This window comes from Macaca mulatta, chromosome 1, assembly GCF_049350105.2.
Source record: "Macaca mulatta isolate MMU2019108-1 chromosome 1, T2T-MMU8v2.0, whole genome shotgun sequence".
In the NCBI taxonomy this organism is placed as follows: Eukaryota; Metazoa; Chordata; class Mammalia; order Primates; family Cercopithecidae; genus Macaca; species Macaca mulatta.
Window position 1 is genome coordinate 131,155,525 of NC_133406.1, and position 17,266 is coordinate 131,172,790.

A 17,266-nucleotide genomic window follows, 5' to 3' on the forward strand; every position below is an offset into this window, starting at 1 on the left:
GCTTACTCTGTCACCCAGGCTGGAGTGCAGTGGCACAATCACGGCTCACTGCCTTGACCTCCTGCGCTCAAATAATCCTCCCACCTCAGCCTCCCGAGTAGCTGGGACTACAGGCATGCCTGGCTAGAGAAGCTATTTCACTGTGTTGCCCAGACTGAGTGGGGCTTTGCATTAAGACTATTTTAGGTTGCAAGTGATACAACTTAACTCAAAACTATTAATAGCATAAACAAGGCAGTTATTGGCTTACCTCACCGAAACATGGAAAAGAAGGGATGGAGCTGAATTTAGGGTTGACTGGATCTAAGTACTTGAGAAGCAAGACTCTGTCTCTCTGTCTTTTATCCTAATTTTGGTTTTATTCTCAGAGTGGCAAAGGAACATGATGGCCAGCAGTTCTAGGGTTCCCTCCTTACAACTCCAAATTGAAGAAGCTGCTTTACTTCGTAATATAGAACATTCCAAGCAAGGATTATGACAATCCGAGCTCTGCTTATTTTCTTCCTGGACCAGTCACTATGGCCAGGAAGAAGTTGTGCTATAGCCCGGATCTCATGCCCCACTTCTGGTAAGAAAGAGCTTGGAGTGGGATTGGGATACTGCATTCTGCTATTAACAAAAAGGGAAAAGAGGCTCGGGGGGCTGACTTGACTCATGAGCCTACTTATTAACTTCAAATTTTGGTACTAAGGTGGCATGGCTGTCTTCCAGTATCTCCAGCTGCACTGTGTAAATGGTAGCCACTGGCCACGTGTGGCTATGTACATTTTAAAATGAAAAATTCAGCTGGGTGCGGTGGCTCATGCCTGTAATCCCAGGTTTTTAGGAGGCTGAGGCAGGCAGATCACTTGAGGTCAGAAGTTCAAGACCAGCCTGGACAACATGGTGAAACACCATCTCTACCAAAAATACGAAGATTAGCCAGGTGTGGTGGCACATTCCTGTAATCCCAGCTACCTGGGTGGCTGAGGCAGGAGAATAACTTGGACCCAAGAGGCAGAGGCTGCAGTGATCCGAGATCGCACCACTGCACTCCAGACCAGGCAACAGAGTAAGACTGATTCAAAAAATGAAATATTTAAAAAATGATAACAAAATGAAAAATTCACTTCCTTAGTTGCATTTGCTATATTTCTTTTTTTTTTTTTTTTTTGAGACGGAGTCTCGCTCTGTCGCCCAGGCTGGAGTGTAGTGGCGCGATCTTGGCTCACTGCAAGCTCCGCCTCCCAGGTTCATGCCATTCTCCTGCCTCAGCCTCCCGAGTAGCTGGGACTACAGGCGCCCGCCACTTCTGCACCCAGTGCAGGGGTCACGTTCCATTCATCTCTGAGGCACCAGATCTGGCACATAGATGCATTAGGCTTTCTGTAAACGTTTACCCAATAAATAAAACAGCAAAGAATGCACCCCTCAAAAAATAAGTTGGGACATCTCTGCCACCTCCTCAGTCCCCAGGGGGCATCTGAGCCACCTCCACCCCGTGCCTTTCTGTGTTCTGGGATTTTCACCAGCTGCGCTTCCTGTGACCTTGGTAGCAATAAGATTCTACAGTGGAATCGGAGCTTTCTCTAAGACAACTGGTCCCATATTCTGTGTCATAAAGTCTTCATTAGAGCTATTCCTTGTCACCCAAGCAACATTCATTTGGCAGACAGTGACTGAGCACAACCAGGAATCAGGCACTGCGCTAGGTGCTTGGGATACATCTGTGACCAACACAAAGTTCCCCACCCCGGGGGAGCTCTCATGTGGCCCAGAATCTGGATCTCTGCCCCCAACTCCCATCCTCAAGGCAGAGTCCCAGAGACGTCCTAAATCTCACACAGGCTGAGTTGTGCTTAATTCATTTCTGCAGACACAGCTCATGTACAAATGGGCCAAGCCGAAAATCTGTAGCGAGGACCTTGAGGGGGCGGTGAAGCTGCCTGCCTCTGGTGTGAAGACCAGCTGCCCACCCTGCAACCCAGGCTTCTTCAAAACCAGCAACAGCACCTGCCAGCCCTGCCCATACGGTTCCTACTCCAATGGCTCAGGTAACCGCCTCACCACCCCACTCCCTGCAGCACTCCCATCCCCACATCGACTGTGCGGGTGGGCTGCGTGGGCACTCAGAGTGGCCAGTTGAATGCAGACTCCGCCCTTCCAAGGGAGGCAGTAAGGACCAGGCCACCTCTGAGGACTAAATTCAGAAGAGAGGTCAGGGCTGGCCTCGTCTGCAGGTCAGAGTCAGACTTGAGGCCGCCTTCCTTCCTCCTCACTCCAACTGCAAATGTGACTCAGGCCTGAAAGTGCCCAATCCTCAAAGCAGAGCTTCCAGCATATGGCAGAGATGCTGACTAGAAGGCTTAAGGGGCTGGGATGACCAGCTCGACACAACCAAAACCTATAAGCCATGCTGCCTTGGGGTGATTGTGTACCTGTTAATATGAATGCTTTTAATGATAATATGACAATAATATGAATTACATGTATCAGACTAGAGATACAGTTAAGTTTTGAAATGAAAATTGGGGTGGGCAAATAGGATGGTTGGCATATTGGAATGAAGGCTTAGTGTTTACATCTTGAGTTAGTTAAATACATTGTCAGAATGTTTTTGAGTCCACTTGGTACAACTTCCTGCAGCGGTACTTAGCAGCCAGGCTTGTGGGCTGCCCACGACTGTTGCCACTTGTCTGTGTGGCAGCAGCTCCAGTCAGAGTGACTGCAGCCTTCCCACTGAATGCATGGATCTTGTGGTTCCCCAGATTGTACCCACTGCCCTGCGGGGACTGAACCTGCTGTGGGATTTGAATACAAATGGTGGAACACGCTGCCCACAAACATGGAAACAACCGTTCTCAGTGGGATCAACTTCGAGTACAAGGGCATGACAGGTAATTGCCTCTCCCTGTGCCATGAGCTGTCAGCTCTCTGCACACCCTCAGTTCTTCCAACTTCACATTTCTTCATAATAGTGATGTCTGAGAAAAATAAGCTAACTATGTCATGCATTCCCTTGAAAGTTCCATTCCTCATGGACATATGTTCTGCCAAGACGGCTTTAGAGGAAGGAACAGAGCTAGAAACATGAGTGTGCACTTCAAAGGTCTTGCTCTGAGAGCTTCAGGGTCTTTGACCAAAGTGGCAGGATAAGTAACATGGTTCATGTTCAGTGGTGGTTCTGGGCGCCTCAAAAGATGGTGTCAAACCTTCCTTCCAGAGTGTCGTCTGGGTGCACATTTGCCTTGCACCCAAGAGCACAAGGCATTAACTCTTCTCTTTCCTTTTCAGGCTGGGAGGTGGCTGGTGATCACATTTACACAGCGGCTGGAGCCTCAGACAATGACTTCATGATTCTCACTCTGGTTGTGCCAGGATTTAGGTGAGGAATCCAAAGCACAGGGGAGTCCAGGCCAGCGTGGCCATATCCGATTCCCACGTATTTTGGAATCTTGTAGAGGAGAGGCCTTCTGGGGTTGTGTTTCATTTCATTTCAAATGTCAGTTGAGAACAGAGGGCACAGTCATATTTGACCAATGTAACCAAATGCTAATAGGTTTTTCAAGTTGCTGTCCGTGTTGATTTACCAACTGCTCTCTCATCCCGTATAGCTTCTCCCTCCATTAGCCACATGCTATTCCAATTTTTTCACCACACAGCATCACTTAAGATTAGAAAAAATAAAATAAAAATAAAAAATAATACGGTCAGAAATGTCCATAGACAGTTCATCTTTATTTGGGGCAAGAAGATTGGAAAGGACTGTTCTTATTATATTTGTCCCCTTATCCCAGGGCAACAGGAAAATTTGTTTCCCACTAAACAAACACACAAACACACCTCCTGGCAGTGTAGTGTGGTGGAAGGAACACTGGACTGGAAGACAGGGCACTTGTGCTTTGCCGCTTACTGGCTGTGCGACCTTGGGAAAAGTCACTTCACCTGTTCAGGCTTCGGGACCCTCATCCATAAAACCAGTGTGTGATTTAGGACTCACTGAGGTTGAGATGGTTTTTCTAGCCCACTGGTTAACACAACTGCGTAGACATAAGCTGAGAACTGGAGGTCCTCAGAATTCAGGAAATGGCTAAAGCCAAAAGGAAAGCCGTGAATGAATTTCCAAGGCCAAAGTGAACTCTTCTGCCCGTATGTGCTTTAAGATAAGGGGCAGCCACTGAATGTGCTTCCCCAGTGCCAATCTGACGCCTTCATTCCCTCCTTCGAGGTCCCTGCTTCCCATCCCTGGGATGGTGCTCAGTTTGCCTTCCCTTAACATACATTACTCAGAGCTGGCCAGATAAAGCCTGTGTTTGCAAGGCGAGCAAACTTTTTAGGCTTTTTGGAATAACACTCAAAAAGTACTTTCCAATTTTCAAATCTCATCATCACAGTAAAGTGCTGCCTCATCCCCACTACCACCCCAGTCTGCCTGGGCATGGCTCTGTCTTTCCAAAGGAGGACCAAACTGAGGACTTTGCTGGATCACAAATTCCGCTCCTTTAACCCCGGCAGATCTCCCCAGTGCTGGAGAGAGAGCTGCTGAGCAAATGTCGACAGTTTACAGTCTTAGGATAGAAGTGCTTCTCAAACTTAAATGTGCGCACGAATCGCCTGGGAATCTATTAACATGCAGATTCCGATTCACTGGCCTGGGAGGAGCCTGAGGTTCTGCAGTTCTAATAAACTCGAGGAGATGGCCGAGCTGCTGGTCTGTAGACCATATTCTGCTAGTGAGGTGATATAGCATTTTGTAAAGGACCACCACATCTGTCATGCATTCAGGTCTGCCTGCAATGATGGCAGGTAGGTGAGAAAGATATTTCATCACCTCCATTTCACAGATGAGGAAACTGTGGTTTGGCTAGGTCAAGGTCACATAGCTAGGAGGGCACAATTGGATTTAGTCCACACACTTTCCATCATACTCAGAACCTAACCCTATCCCCCGGCAGACCTTCTGCTGTTGTCTGGGCTCTTCAGTAAGCACTGCCTGGCCTCTAGAACTGACTTTTAATTTCTGCCCCTATAGACCTCCGCAGTCGGTGATGGCAGACACAGAGAATAAAGAGGTGGCCAGAATCACATTTGTCTTTGAGACCCTCTGTTCTGTGAACTGTGAGCTCTACTTCATGGTGGTACGTTTTCCTTTCTTTGCCCGCTAGAGGGCCTCCAGGGGAGGGTTACCCCGTCTGCCCCATTGGTGTGTCCATGTGACTGACACCCCCCTTGTAGTGATTCCACAGAGGAAAGGCCCAGACTGACCGGCAGGTACTTCACAGTTTAACAAGGGTCTCACCAACTGTGATGGCACCTAGGATGGCAGCCACATGGGCACCCACTTCCCCTCTGGCCATCGCACCCTCTTCACTTGTCTGTCCTGGGTTCAGGGTGTGAATTCTAGGACCAACACTCCCGTGGAGACGTGGAAAGGTTCCAAAGGCAAACAGTCCTATACCTACATCATTGAGGAGAACACGACCACAAGCTTCACCTGGGTCTTCCAGAGGACCACTTTTCTTGAGGCAGTAAGTTCCTCCCCTTCCTCAGACCCTCAGCTCCCACGGGAGACCCTCTGAACGCAGGAGGATTCCTAGCATTAGCTTAAGTGTGAGTCTGAAGTTCAGAATCCAAGGGTGAGAAGGATCTTAGGGAGTCAAGCAGGAAACTGCCTGACCCAGGCCTCTGAGGACCACCTCGTCTGTCCGGATGACTTCCTGGAAAGATGACACTAAGAAATAAGCTGGCCCTCCTTGTAGTCCCTGCCCTGATACATGTGGAACCACACTTGTTGTTTTTAATAATAACAACTCTGGTTTTATTTTCTTAACTCAAAGGAATACAGGCTCATTGCAGAAGACTCAGAAAATAGAAATAAACAAAAATAAGAAATAAAATCAGCCATAATCCTACTACCCAGAGATAAACCAGTTAACATCTGGACCACCTCCTATACACTGTTTGTTTCTGTACAAATACATTTTTGCCTCTTTTACAAGGAGAAAACTTGCTTTTTTCATAAAACAGTATATATTATGTATTTTCCCCATGGTACTTAATATTTTTATATGTCCTATAAATGGTTCAGTCTCATTTTAAAATGACACCAAATACATATAAAGAGCTACTGGTAAGTGAGTAAAGAGTCGGATGCTTCTAAGATTCTTCTTGAGTATCACAGGATGGAAGATTAACTACCTTGCTCTTTCTAGAGGCCTCAATTGTTGCTGCTGTCTCAGGCCTCTCCCCTCTCCCCTCTTGTTTCCTTGTCTCCAGAGCAGGAAGTACACCAATGACGTTGCCAAGATCTACTCCATCAATGTCACCAATGTTACGAATGGCGTGGCCTCCTACTGCCGTCCCTGTGCCCTCGAAGCCTCTGATGTGGGCTCCTCCTGCACCTCTTGTCCTGCTGGTTACTATATTGACCGAGATTCAGGAACCTCCCACTCCTGTCCCCCTAACACAATTCTGAAAGCCCACCAGCCTTACGGCATCCAGGCCTGTGTGCCCTGCGGTCCAGGGACCAAGAACAACAAGGTACCTGCAGTCTGGCATTTATCCTAAACCTGACCCTCTGCTTGGATGAGCTCAGAAGATGCTGGCTCCTGGGTGGGGTTCTTTAGAGGCTGATCCCCAAGTGCTCCCCCAGCATACTCCTAGGTTGGAGTCCTGGAGGATACCCATCCAGGCTGTGACTGTAGAGGGTGAGCAGGGCCTTGATTTCCAGGGTCCAGGACTCAGTCACTGACAAGTCTCCTCTTTAGTGGCAGGTAAGACAGGTTGGTGACCGTCTGGCCCAGGGGGTTATTTGGCAGGTGTGCAGAGACCCAGAGGGAAGGAACAGTGGGGTGGGGCCTGTGGCTTATATTCAGCATCATTCAATCCAGCCTGTTATTATGGAAATCTACCCCTTCTTTGGAAAGATAGAAACCCAACCATTGCTGGGACATATGATAACTGGCATTGCTGTCTTCTATCCCAGTGGCTTCTCAGCTTTACAAGTATAAGGATTCCTTTCCTAAGTGGGAAAAGGCTGCCTGCAGTGGCTCACACCTGTCATCCCAACACTTTGGGAGCCTGAGGTGGGAAGATCACTTGAGCCCCGGGGTTCAAGGTTGTCATGAGCCATGATTGTGCCACTGCCCTCCAGCCTGGGTGACAGAGCAAGATCCTGTCTCTAATTTACAAAATAAATTTTAAAAAGCACCTTAAAAAACTAATAAATAAAGTGGGGAGCAGTGTTGTTGCCCCCATGTACTTTCTGCATCTGAGAAGTACTTACGACTAACAGCTCTCAGATATTAATCGATGCTTTTAAATGAATTTGTATTTTACTGATCACAACTATACGCACATACACCTGTAAGGCACTATCAATATGTACTCTGCAAACGTGGCCTAGTTCATCTGCGCAATGAAGTGCAGTGATTCTACAGACTCCTGGCAACCTCTTTCCGGTACCCTGGACTTTTGCTACAACCTTCCTTCCCTGGAGCTCCCTCTGCTGCTGTGCGAGGGAATGACAATTGTGTGCGGCTGCCGCTGAATGGTGACCCTAAAACAGAGCAATGAACGGGTTTATGGGAAGAAAAGCCCCTTTTTGAGTTCAGTTTCCTACAGAGAACCTGAGAAACAGGAAGCAGAGTTCAGTGAGTTTTACCCTGTGAGGGGGTGAGGAGGGAGCAAGAAAAATTTCTCTTCTTCCATCTCAGATACCCTTTTCTGGTTAGTACCTCATTGTCTTCTGCTGGAAAGTAAAAAGGATCCTCTTGTGTCTTGAGAGGCTTCTATAATCTAGGCACAGGAATAAGGCTATAGAATTTGACCAAACTCCCTTCTGAACAATAACAGGTTTGGGTTTGTCCATCACATATGTGCTAATAACTGAATGGCAAATGTACATAAATCCCCTAGTGCCTGTTTCACTTCTTTTGCTAGTCACCCCTAATCCTTTCTTCCTCCTCTTGACCCCATTTGGGCGGGACCAGACTGGGGAGAAAACTGCTATTCTCGGCTGCGGCCCCTCAAGGCCCTGCCTGACCAGTGGGCCTGACCCGTCCCTCTCCCCGTCAGATCCACTCTCTGTGCTACAACGATTGCATCTTCTCACGCAACACTCCGACCAGGACTTTCAACTACAACTTCTCTGCTTTGGCAAACACTGTCACTCTTGCTGGAGGGCCAAGCTTCACTTCCAAAGGGCTGAAATACTTCCATCACTTTACCCTCAGTCTCTGTGGAAACCAGGTAAGGTATACCAGTTGACAGGGTGAGAATTGAATGGGGGAGGCCCGTGGATCAGAGGCCAGAGACAGACACAGGAGAAAATCAGAAATCCTTCAGGCAGCAGGGGGTTGAGGAGCTTCAAAGGTTTTTAAATATTATTCTCCCTGAGGACTTTTTTCCCTCAAGTTAAATAATCAGGATTATAAACACTTAAGAAAATATAGATGTTTAAAATAATGTGTTCTTGCTGGGTGCTGGGTGCGGTGGTTTACGCCTGTAATCCCAGCACTTTGGGAGGCCGAAGTAGGCGGATCACCTGAGGTGGGGAGTTCGAGACTGGCCTGACCAATATGGAGAACCCCCGTCTCTACTAAAAATACAAAAAAATTAGCCGAGCGTGGTGGTGCATGCCTGTAATCCCAGCTACTGGGGAGGCTGAGGCAGGAGAATCGCTTGAACCTGGGAGGTGGAGGTTTGCAGTGAGCTGAGATCGCGCCATTGCACTCCAGCCTGGGCAAAAAGAATGAAACTTCATCTCAAAAAAATAAATAAATAAAATAAAATAAAATAAAATAAGGTGTTCTTTTACTCTTACCTGACCTTTATTTCCTCAGAATTAGTCTATTTAAAAATATGCAGGAGGAAGGCCGGGCGTGGTGGCTCACGCCTGTAATCCCAGCATTTGGGAGGCCAAGGTGGGCGGATCACGAGGTCAGGAGATCGAGACCATCCTGGCTAACACGGTGAAACCCCGTCTCTACTAAAAATACAAAAAATTATCTGGGCGTGGTGGCGGGCACCTGTAGTCCAGCTGCTCGGGAGGCTGAGGCAGGACAATGGCATAAACCTGGGAGGCGGAGCATGCAGTGAGTCGAGATCGCGCCAGTGCACTCCAGCCCGGGCGACAGAGTGAGACTCTGTCTCAAAAAACAAAACAAAACAAAACAAAACAAAACAAACAAACAAAAACCCAGAAATACACAGGAGGAAAGGTTTTTTTCCCTTCCTTGAAAAAGCAGTCTTCAGCAATCACTGCATTTGTCCCTTGTTTCCTAGAGGCTGGATAAAATCAGCTGTTTCTATTTCATCCACATGTCTCTTTGCTGACAGCATGAAAGAAAGTAACATGAAATGCTTTATAAGGAAAGATTGTCACCATCAGCCATTTCATGCTGCTGCAAATATTTCAGATCCAAAATTCAAAGGCAGAAATGCAAAGGTTAATCCCACCGCTGCACTTGACTAAACTGCAAGCAAGCCACAATTAGCAGTGGGAAAGTTCATTTCAAATGTTACGAAATAGGCTGGGCACGGTGGCTCATGCCTGTAATCCTAGGAATTTGGAAGCCAAGGCAGGCGGATCACCTGAGGTTAGGAGTTCGAGATCAGCCTGGCCAATATGGTGAAACCCTGTTTCTACTAAAAATAGAAAAATTAGCTGGGCATGGTGGCACACGTGTGTAGTCCCAGCTACTCGGGAGGCTGAGGCAGGAGAATTACTTGAACCCGGGGGCAGTAGTTGTAGTGAGCCAAGATCGTGCCACTGCACTCTAGCCTGGACAACACAGCAAGACTCCATCTAAAAAAAAATTACAATATAAAGTGCATCTTGAGCATCTAGTCTTTGACTCTGTTGGTGGTAAGGCCTTTACATCATAGAGCTCTGACCCATCCTCTGCAGCATGCAAAGAAGTTGATGGGTGTTTATAAAGAGAACATGTCAAGAAAGAAACTAACCTGTGAAAGATTAGAGATAGGTGTCTCTATCTTGTTTTCAGAAGTCTTCGAAGAAGTTAAAATGAAGCCTCAGGAGTAACAGGTCATGATCACTTAGGAAATAAGACTGAATAAAGCAGGCTCCATGTATCAAAGTGTCATTCAGCGAATTATGGAGAGCAACAAAGGTGGGGAATTTGGGGAAATGGTGTACTTTTTTTCTCTACTCCTTTCCTGTTTAGAAATGCTTATGGTGTACTGCCACACTACAGATCCTTAGTTCAAAGACAGAAGAACTCTTTTTTTTTTTTTTTTTTGTGACGGAGTCTCGCTCTGTAACCCGGGCTGGAGTGCAGTGCCGGATCTCAGCTCACTGCAAGCTCCGCCTCCCAGGTTTACGCCATTCTCCTGCCTCAGCCTCCCGAGTAGCTGGGACTACAGGTGCCCACCACCTCGCCCGGCTAGTTTTTTGTATTTTGTAGTAGAGACGGGGTTTCACTGTGTTAGCCAGGATGGTCTCGATCTCCTGACCTTGTGATCTGCCCATCTCGGCCTCCCAAAGTGCTGGGATTACAGGCTTGAGCCACCGCGCCCGGCGTTTTTTGTATTTTTTAGTAGAGATGGGGTTTCACGGTGTTCGCCAGGATGGTCTCGATCTCCTGACCTCGTGATCCACCCGTCTCGGCCTCCCAAAGTGCTGGGATTACAGGCTTGAGCCACCGCGCCCGGCCTATAGAACTCTTTATTTTATTGTAATGTAAAGGTTTCCTTCAGTTTTCAAGCACATCTACTTACAATCTAGGAAAAAAAAAATAAAAAAAGGCTGAGACACCAGATTTAGCACTTTTTTTTTTTTTTTGAGGTGGACTCTCATTCTGTTGCCAGGCCAGAGTGCAGTGGCATGATCGCCGCTCACTGCAACCTCCGCCTCCCGGGTTCAAGCGATTCTCCTGTCTCAGCCTCCCAAGTAGCTGGGACTACAGGTGCACACCACCACGTCCAGCTAATTTTTGTGTTTTTAGTACAGACGGGGTTTCACCACGTTGGCCAGGATGGTCTCAATCTCTTGACCTCAGGATCCACCTGCCTCGGCCTCCCAAAGTGCTGGGATTACAAGTGTGAGCCACTGCGCCCGGCCAGCACCATTTATAATAAAATATATAACACTGAAAATGTTGGCTAGGCACAGTGGCTCACCCCTGTAATCCCAACACTCTGGGAGATTGAGGCAGGAGGATTGCTTGAGTCCAGGAAGTGAAGGCTTTGGTGAACTATGATTGCACCATTGCCTGGGCAATAGATCAAGACCCTGCCTCAAAAGAAAACAAAACAAAACCAGAAAATCAAATCTATCTCGTCATTAGACCTGGGACGAATCATTCCCCTGCAACATACCATTGGAACGCTGAAAATTTAGATGTAAAAAAGCCTTCCCTATTCCCTTCTGGGAATTCCTCTGTGACCACTCACTTCTTCCCACTTCTTCCTCCCACTCCCCCACCAGGGTCGGAAAATGTCTGTGTGCACCGACGATGTCACTGACCTCCGGATTCCTGAGGGTGAGTCAGGGTTCTCCAAATCTATCACAGCCTACGTCTGCCAGGCAGTCATCATCCCCCCAGAGGTGACAGGCTACAAGACCGGGGTTTCCTCACAGCCTGTCAGCCTTGCTGACCGACTTATTGGTGAGTAACTCTGCTGCCTCAGCCTTGTTTGAGAGAGAGAGAGAGTGTGTGTACGTGTGTGTGTGTGTATGTGTAGGAGAGTGTGAGGTTACCAGGCTGGGAGGTAAAAGGCCCCACATGAGGGGCCCAACCTCTTGACCTGTGTTTTCTATTCCACTCTGTGTGCAAAGTGCTCCCGGGGACTCTGACAAACCCTTGTTTCACCCTTTCATAAGTCAATCAGGGATGTGATGAGATGCAGTGAGGTTGGATGTTAAAGGTATTGGAAGAATTGAAGTGGTTGCCAGCTAATGCTACTAGCGAGAATTAATTAGGAGCTCTCTGATTTGGCAGGGGTGACAACAGATATGACTCTGGATGGAATCACCTCCCCCGCTGAACTTTTCCACCCGGAGTCCTTGGGAATACCGGACGTGATCTTCTTTTATAGGTGAAGATGAGAGGCTAGGCTACTGCAAGTGAAACCTAGGACTCCTCCATAATTTCTGCTGCATCCCTCCCTCTCTAGTCACCTACTGCTTATCAAGCCAGAACATGTCTGAGGTCTAGCAGATCTGCCCAGTCATGATAGCTAAAGGCTGGGAGTTCCTGATCCCAGCTTCTTGGATATTATTGGAGCAGATCTGCCCTAGAGGCAAGGAGAAATATTGGATGATCTGCAGTGGACTTCCCTTCCAGCCTAAGCAGGCTCCAGTGGATGCTAGCCATGACTTTCCTAAACCAGGGCATTTCCCCCTTGACTACATATTGTTGATCCCCACCCTTTCCACATATAATCCAAGGCCTGTGCACTCCCTGTGTGCCAGGCTAAAGCCCAAGTCCCGACTTCCCCAGCAAAGGAATTGCTCCATGCGGATTTCACTTGGTGGCTGTCCAGGAACACAGCTGAGTGACTCATTCCCCCCGGGGGCTGGCTTTCTCTGCAGGTCCAATGATGTGACCCAGTCCTGCAGTTCTGGGAGATCAACCACCATCCATGTCAGGTGCAGTCCACAGAAAACTGTCCCTGGAAGTTTGTCGCTGCCAGGGTAAGCCCTGCAAAGGGGTGTGACGAAGGCCAAAATCTCCCTTCCTTGAAGTCATTCCATCCTGAGATCCAGAGATTAGTGAAAAGGAGAAAAAAGAAAAGAATTTGAGATCCATTAATGGGCTCTTAGGGGCAGAGTCATGGCCCCAGACCCTCAATCTTCATATGGCAAGAATGGGGTAGAAGGAAGAGTGAAAGCTGCTCTCATATTCCTGGTCCATTATGGTGGCAGCTGCGTAGCATTGTAACCAACAGCTCGGCTGAGAGCCAGATTGAATCATCTCCTCCACTAACTAGCTATGTTATCATGGCTACGTTTCTTACCGTCTTTAGGCCTCTTGTTTCCTTATCTATAAAAATGGGTGTAATGCGGCCGGGCGCGGTGGCTCAAGCCTGTAATCCCAGTACTTTGGGAGGCCGAGATGGGCGGATCACGAGGTCAGGAGATCGAGACCATCCTGGCTAACACGGTGAAACCCCGTCTCTACTAAAAAAAAAAAAATACAAAAAACTAGCCGGGCGAGGTGGCGGGCGCCTGTAGTCCCAGCTACTCCGGAGGCTGAGGCAGGAGAATGGCGTGAACCCGGGAGGCGGAGCTTGCAGTGAGCAGAGATCCGGCCACTGCACTCCAGCCTGGGCGACAGAGCGAGACTCCGTCTCAAAAAGAAAAAAAAAAAAAAAAAAATGGGTGTAATGCTAAATTCCCTCAGCGGGTTGTTTTGAGGATGAAATGAGACAAGGAGACTTTAGGACGTTTCATGATCTCTGGCTATTATGAGGTTCAGTAAAGGTTTAGGGATCCTAGGAATCTCTCTGCAATGAAAATACCCAGTTCTGAGTTTAATAGCTGAGTGAACTAAATCAAAAATTTCCAAATGAATATGACCACAGGACACCCCCCTCCCCTCCCCGCATAACAGCAACTAACATCTTGATAGGCACTGGCGTCTCGAGGAAGACATTTTGGATATGCTGTGCCTAAACAACTCACTGGGGAGATGGGGAGCAAAGCAGGGCGTCTTGACCCAGTAGTGGTGTCTGAGTGTCAAATCCCTGTTCTTGCCGTTGTAAACATCACAATAAAGTACATAACCGGTATCCATGACCGGAAGCTCATTCCTGAACCCCACCTCAACTCCAATCCCATCGCCAGGAAGCTGCATCAAAGTGGCTATTGCAAATGTCACAACTCTGTGGGGAGGACAGGAACCTCAAAGGGGTTGTTGGGACAGCCGTGCTAGAGCTCAGACACCTTACAATAGCTTTTTTTTTTTTTTTTTTTTTTTTGAGACGGAGTCTCGCTCTGTCGCCCAGGCTGGAGTGCAGTGGCCGGATCTCAGCTCACTGCAAGCTCCGCCTCCCGGGTTCACGCCATTCTCCTGCCTCAGCCTCCCGAGTAGCTGGGACTACAGGCGCCCGCCACCTCGCCCGGCTAGTTTTTTTGTATTTTGTAGTAGAGACGGGGTTTCACCGTGTTAGCCAGGATGGTCTCGATCTCCTGACCTCGTGATCCGTCCGTCTCGGCCTCCCAACTTACAATAGCTCTCATACGATGTCAGCAAAAACATAAACGGGCAGAGGGTGGAGAGCCCATTGGAGGCCAGGAAGGCCTCTTATCAGTGAAATCAGAGATCAAAACCTGTGTTAAGGACTAGTTGGAAGGATCCTGGTAGGGCTAACGGTTTGGGCAGAGAGAGGGTGAATCAGACAAGCTATGAGACAACAGGCCTCCAACAAGATCTTCCCCACCAGTCCAGCCAGTGAGAGCTCAGGCCTCTTTTCTGCTTTGCTAGAACGTGCTCGGATGGGACCTGTGATGGCTGCAACTTCCACTTCCTGTGGGAGAGTGCGGCTGCTTGCCCGCTCTGCTCAGTGGCTGACTACCACGCTATCGTCAGCAGCTGTGTGGCTGGGATCCAGGTGGGTTTCCCTCTGATCGGGCACTCCCACGAGAGAAGGGAATGAGAGATCTGAGTTCCTTGTTTTTCTCCCCAACAGAAGACTACTTACGTGTGGCGAGAACCCAAGATATGCTCTGGTGGCATTTCTCTGCCTGAGCAGAGAGTCACCATCTGCAAAACCATAGATTTCTGGCTGAAAGTGGGCATCTCTGCAGGCACCTGTGCTGCCATCCTGCTCACCGTCTTGACTTGCTACTTTTGGAAAACGAATCAAAAGTACATGATGCGGTATTGGAGTTTGGGGATGGACAGGGTTGGATTATTGATCAGGGAGAATATCTGAAAGTGTAAATTAATGGGGTTTTTCTCTGGAATTGGCTACAGACTCTGTGACTCTGGCCAGAGACTTGTTGAACCACTTATCCAGTGCATGGTTTGGTTATCCTGACTCCTGAACAGGGATGGTACCACGTGGCAGTCTATAAATGGATGTTAAATTCTGAAAAGCAAAGAATATCCTTAATTTGTTATTCTTAACAATACAGAGAATGACATTAAGATTTTGATATTTCTATTGAACTTTGAGATCACAGAAACAGGCTGAAGGAACAAAGATCACTGAACTGGGAACCACGATTCCTTCTAGTCCCGCAGCCCTGACACCGTTTTACCATGCTTCAGTCTCCTTACCCTTGGCACGGGAATAGGACCTGTTTGTAGCCCAACCTCTCTACCTCTTTCCCCCTTATTCGCACGTTTTGGGATCCTTGTCTTTCCCATCCTCCTGTTTTATAGACTAGAGTACAAGTACTCCAAGCTGGTGATGAATGCTACCCTCAAGGACTGTGACCTGCCAGCAGCTGACAGCTGTGCCATCATGGAAGGCGAGGATGTGGAAGACGACCTCATCTTTACCAGCAAGAAGTCATTCTTTGGGAAGATCAAATCATTTTCCTCCAAGGTAGGGGGTCTGGCCAGTGCACTGAGGTCAGCCTGGGCGTGGTGAACCACCACGCCCAGCCCCAAAATTATATTTTCAACATATAATCAGTGTTTTTAAATTACTGAAACTAGTCTGGCGCGGTGGCTCACGCCTGTAATCCCAGCCCTTTGGGAGGCTGAGGCGGGTGTATCACCTGAGGTCAGGAGTTTGAGATGAGCCTGACCCACATGGTGAAACCCCATCTCTACTAGAAATACAAAAATAATTAGCCAGGCGAGGTGGCGGGCGCCTGTAGTCCCAGCTACTCGGGAGGCTGACGCAGGAGAATGGCGTGAACCTGGGAGGCAGAGCTTGCAGTGAGCCGAGATCACGCCACTGCACTCCAACCTGGGTGACAGAACAAAACTCTGTCTCCAAAAAAAAAAAAACAAAAAATTAGCCAGGCGTGGTGGTGGGCACCTGTAATCCCAGCTACTCGGGAGGCCGAGGCAGGAGAATCGCTTGAACTCAGGAGGCAGGGGTTGCAGTGAGCCGAGATCGCGCCGTTGCACTCCAGCCTGCAGGACATAGTGAGACTTCATCTGAAAAAAAAAAAAAAAAAAAATTACTGAAACTACTGAGATATTTTACTTTTTTTTTTTTGTAGAAGTTCTCAAACTCCAAAGTGTGTTTCACACTTAAAGCACCACTCTGTTCAGGTGCTCATTTCAAATTTCAAATGCTAATAGTCACATGGTATTGAAAGCTACTATATTGGGCAGTACAGCCTTAAACCATAAAAATCCAAATTTCTGAATACACTTTACAAAGTCCCCCGTGCCTTCCTGGCCTCGCCGTCTACACTCCCTGCACAGGACCTCCCGCTCTTTGCTCTAGCTTGTTATTGCTGCTCCTAGACTCTTTCACACTCTGTGACTGTTGCTTCTTCCTGGCACGTTTCTCATCAGGGTGTGCCGTTCCCACTTCCATCAGCCCTCTTTGCCACTCAACTACTCTCGTAGTGCCACCTCATTTGTTGAGTGCTCTCCTTATGTTATCTTACAACTCTCCTACAGCATCTATACTATTCCTGTATATACCCTTCGGAAAGTTATTTTTATTGACATATAAACAGTAAAGTACACAAATCTTAGTATACAGGTTGATGAGTTTTCTAAATCTATACACCAATGTAACACCCAGGTCAAAATATAAGACATTTACAGCACACCAGCAGATTGCCTTATGCCACCTCCCAGTCAGCCCCTCCTCCAAAAAAAAAATAGTATTCTTACCTCTATCACCATAAATTCCTTTGCCTGATTTTGAACTTCATGTAAATGGACTTGTGTAGTATATACTTTTGTATATGGCTTCCTTTTTTTTTTTTTTGAGAGAGTCTTGCTCAGTCGCCTGGGCTGGAGTGCAGTGGTACGATCTTGGCTCACTGCAACCTCCACCTTCTGGGCTCACACCATTCTCCTGCCTCAGCCTCCTGAGTAGCTGGGACTACAGGCGCCCACCACCACACCTGGATAATTTTTTTTGTATTTTAGTAGAGGGGGGTTTCACCATGTTAGCCAGGATGGTCTTGATCTCCTAACCTTGTGATCCACCCGCCTCGGCCTCCCGAAGTGCTGGGATTACAGGCATGAGCCACCGGGCCCGGCATGGCTTCTTTCTTTCAAGATTATGTCTGTAAGATTCATCCATGTTACTAACATGTAGCAGTAGTTGGTTCTTTTCATTGCTATATAATACTCCATTATGTAAATATGCCAATCAATTCTACTGGCTTATTTACTTC

At 47.8% G+C, this 17,266-nt stretch overlaps 1 protein-coding gene across 2 annotated transcripts in view; it reads left to right on the top strand.

Annotated features, from left to right (window-relative positions):
- The window catches only part of LOC700142 (endosome/lysosome-associated apoptosis and autophagy regulator 1), a 21,979-nt gene continuing 4,713 nt past the window's right edge, over window positions 1-17,266 (top strand). For both annotated transcript variants that reach the window (XM_077952170.1, XM_077952175.1), the window contains exons 1-14: window positions 1-568; window positions 1,856-2,033; window positions 2,748-2,876; window positions 3,274-3,364; window positions 5,012-5,117; window positions 5,370-5,507; window positions 6,256-6,519; window positions 8,056-8,229; window positions 11,429-11,609; window positions 11,943-12,039; window positions 12,536-12,637; window positions 14,430-14,556; window positions 14,635-14,813; window positions 15,333-15,498. In XM_077952170.1, coding sequence (XP_077808296.1) covers window positions 1,865-2,033; window positions 2,748-2,876; window positions 3,274-3,364; window positions 5,012-5,117; window positions 5,370-5,507; window positions 6,256-6,519; window positions 8,056-8,229; window positions 11,429-11,609; window positions 11,943-12,039; window positions 12,536-12,637; window positions 14,430-14,556; window positions 14,635-14,813; window positions 15,333-15,498 — 1,923 coding nt within the window. In that variant the 5' untranslated portion in view covers window positions 1-568; window positions 1,856-1,864. The remainder of the gene's footprint in view (window positions 569-1,855; window positions 2,034-2,747; window positions 2,877-3,273; window positions 3,365-5,011; window positions 5,118-5,369; window positions 5,508-6,255; window positions 6,520-8,055; window positions 8,230-11,428; window positions 11,610-11,942; window positions 12,040-12,535; window positions 12,638-14,429; window positions 14,557-14,634; window positions 14,814-15,332; window positions 15,499-17,266) is intronic.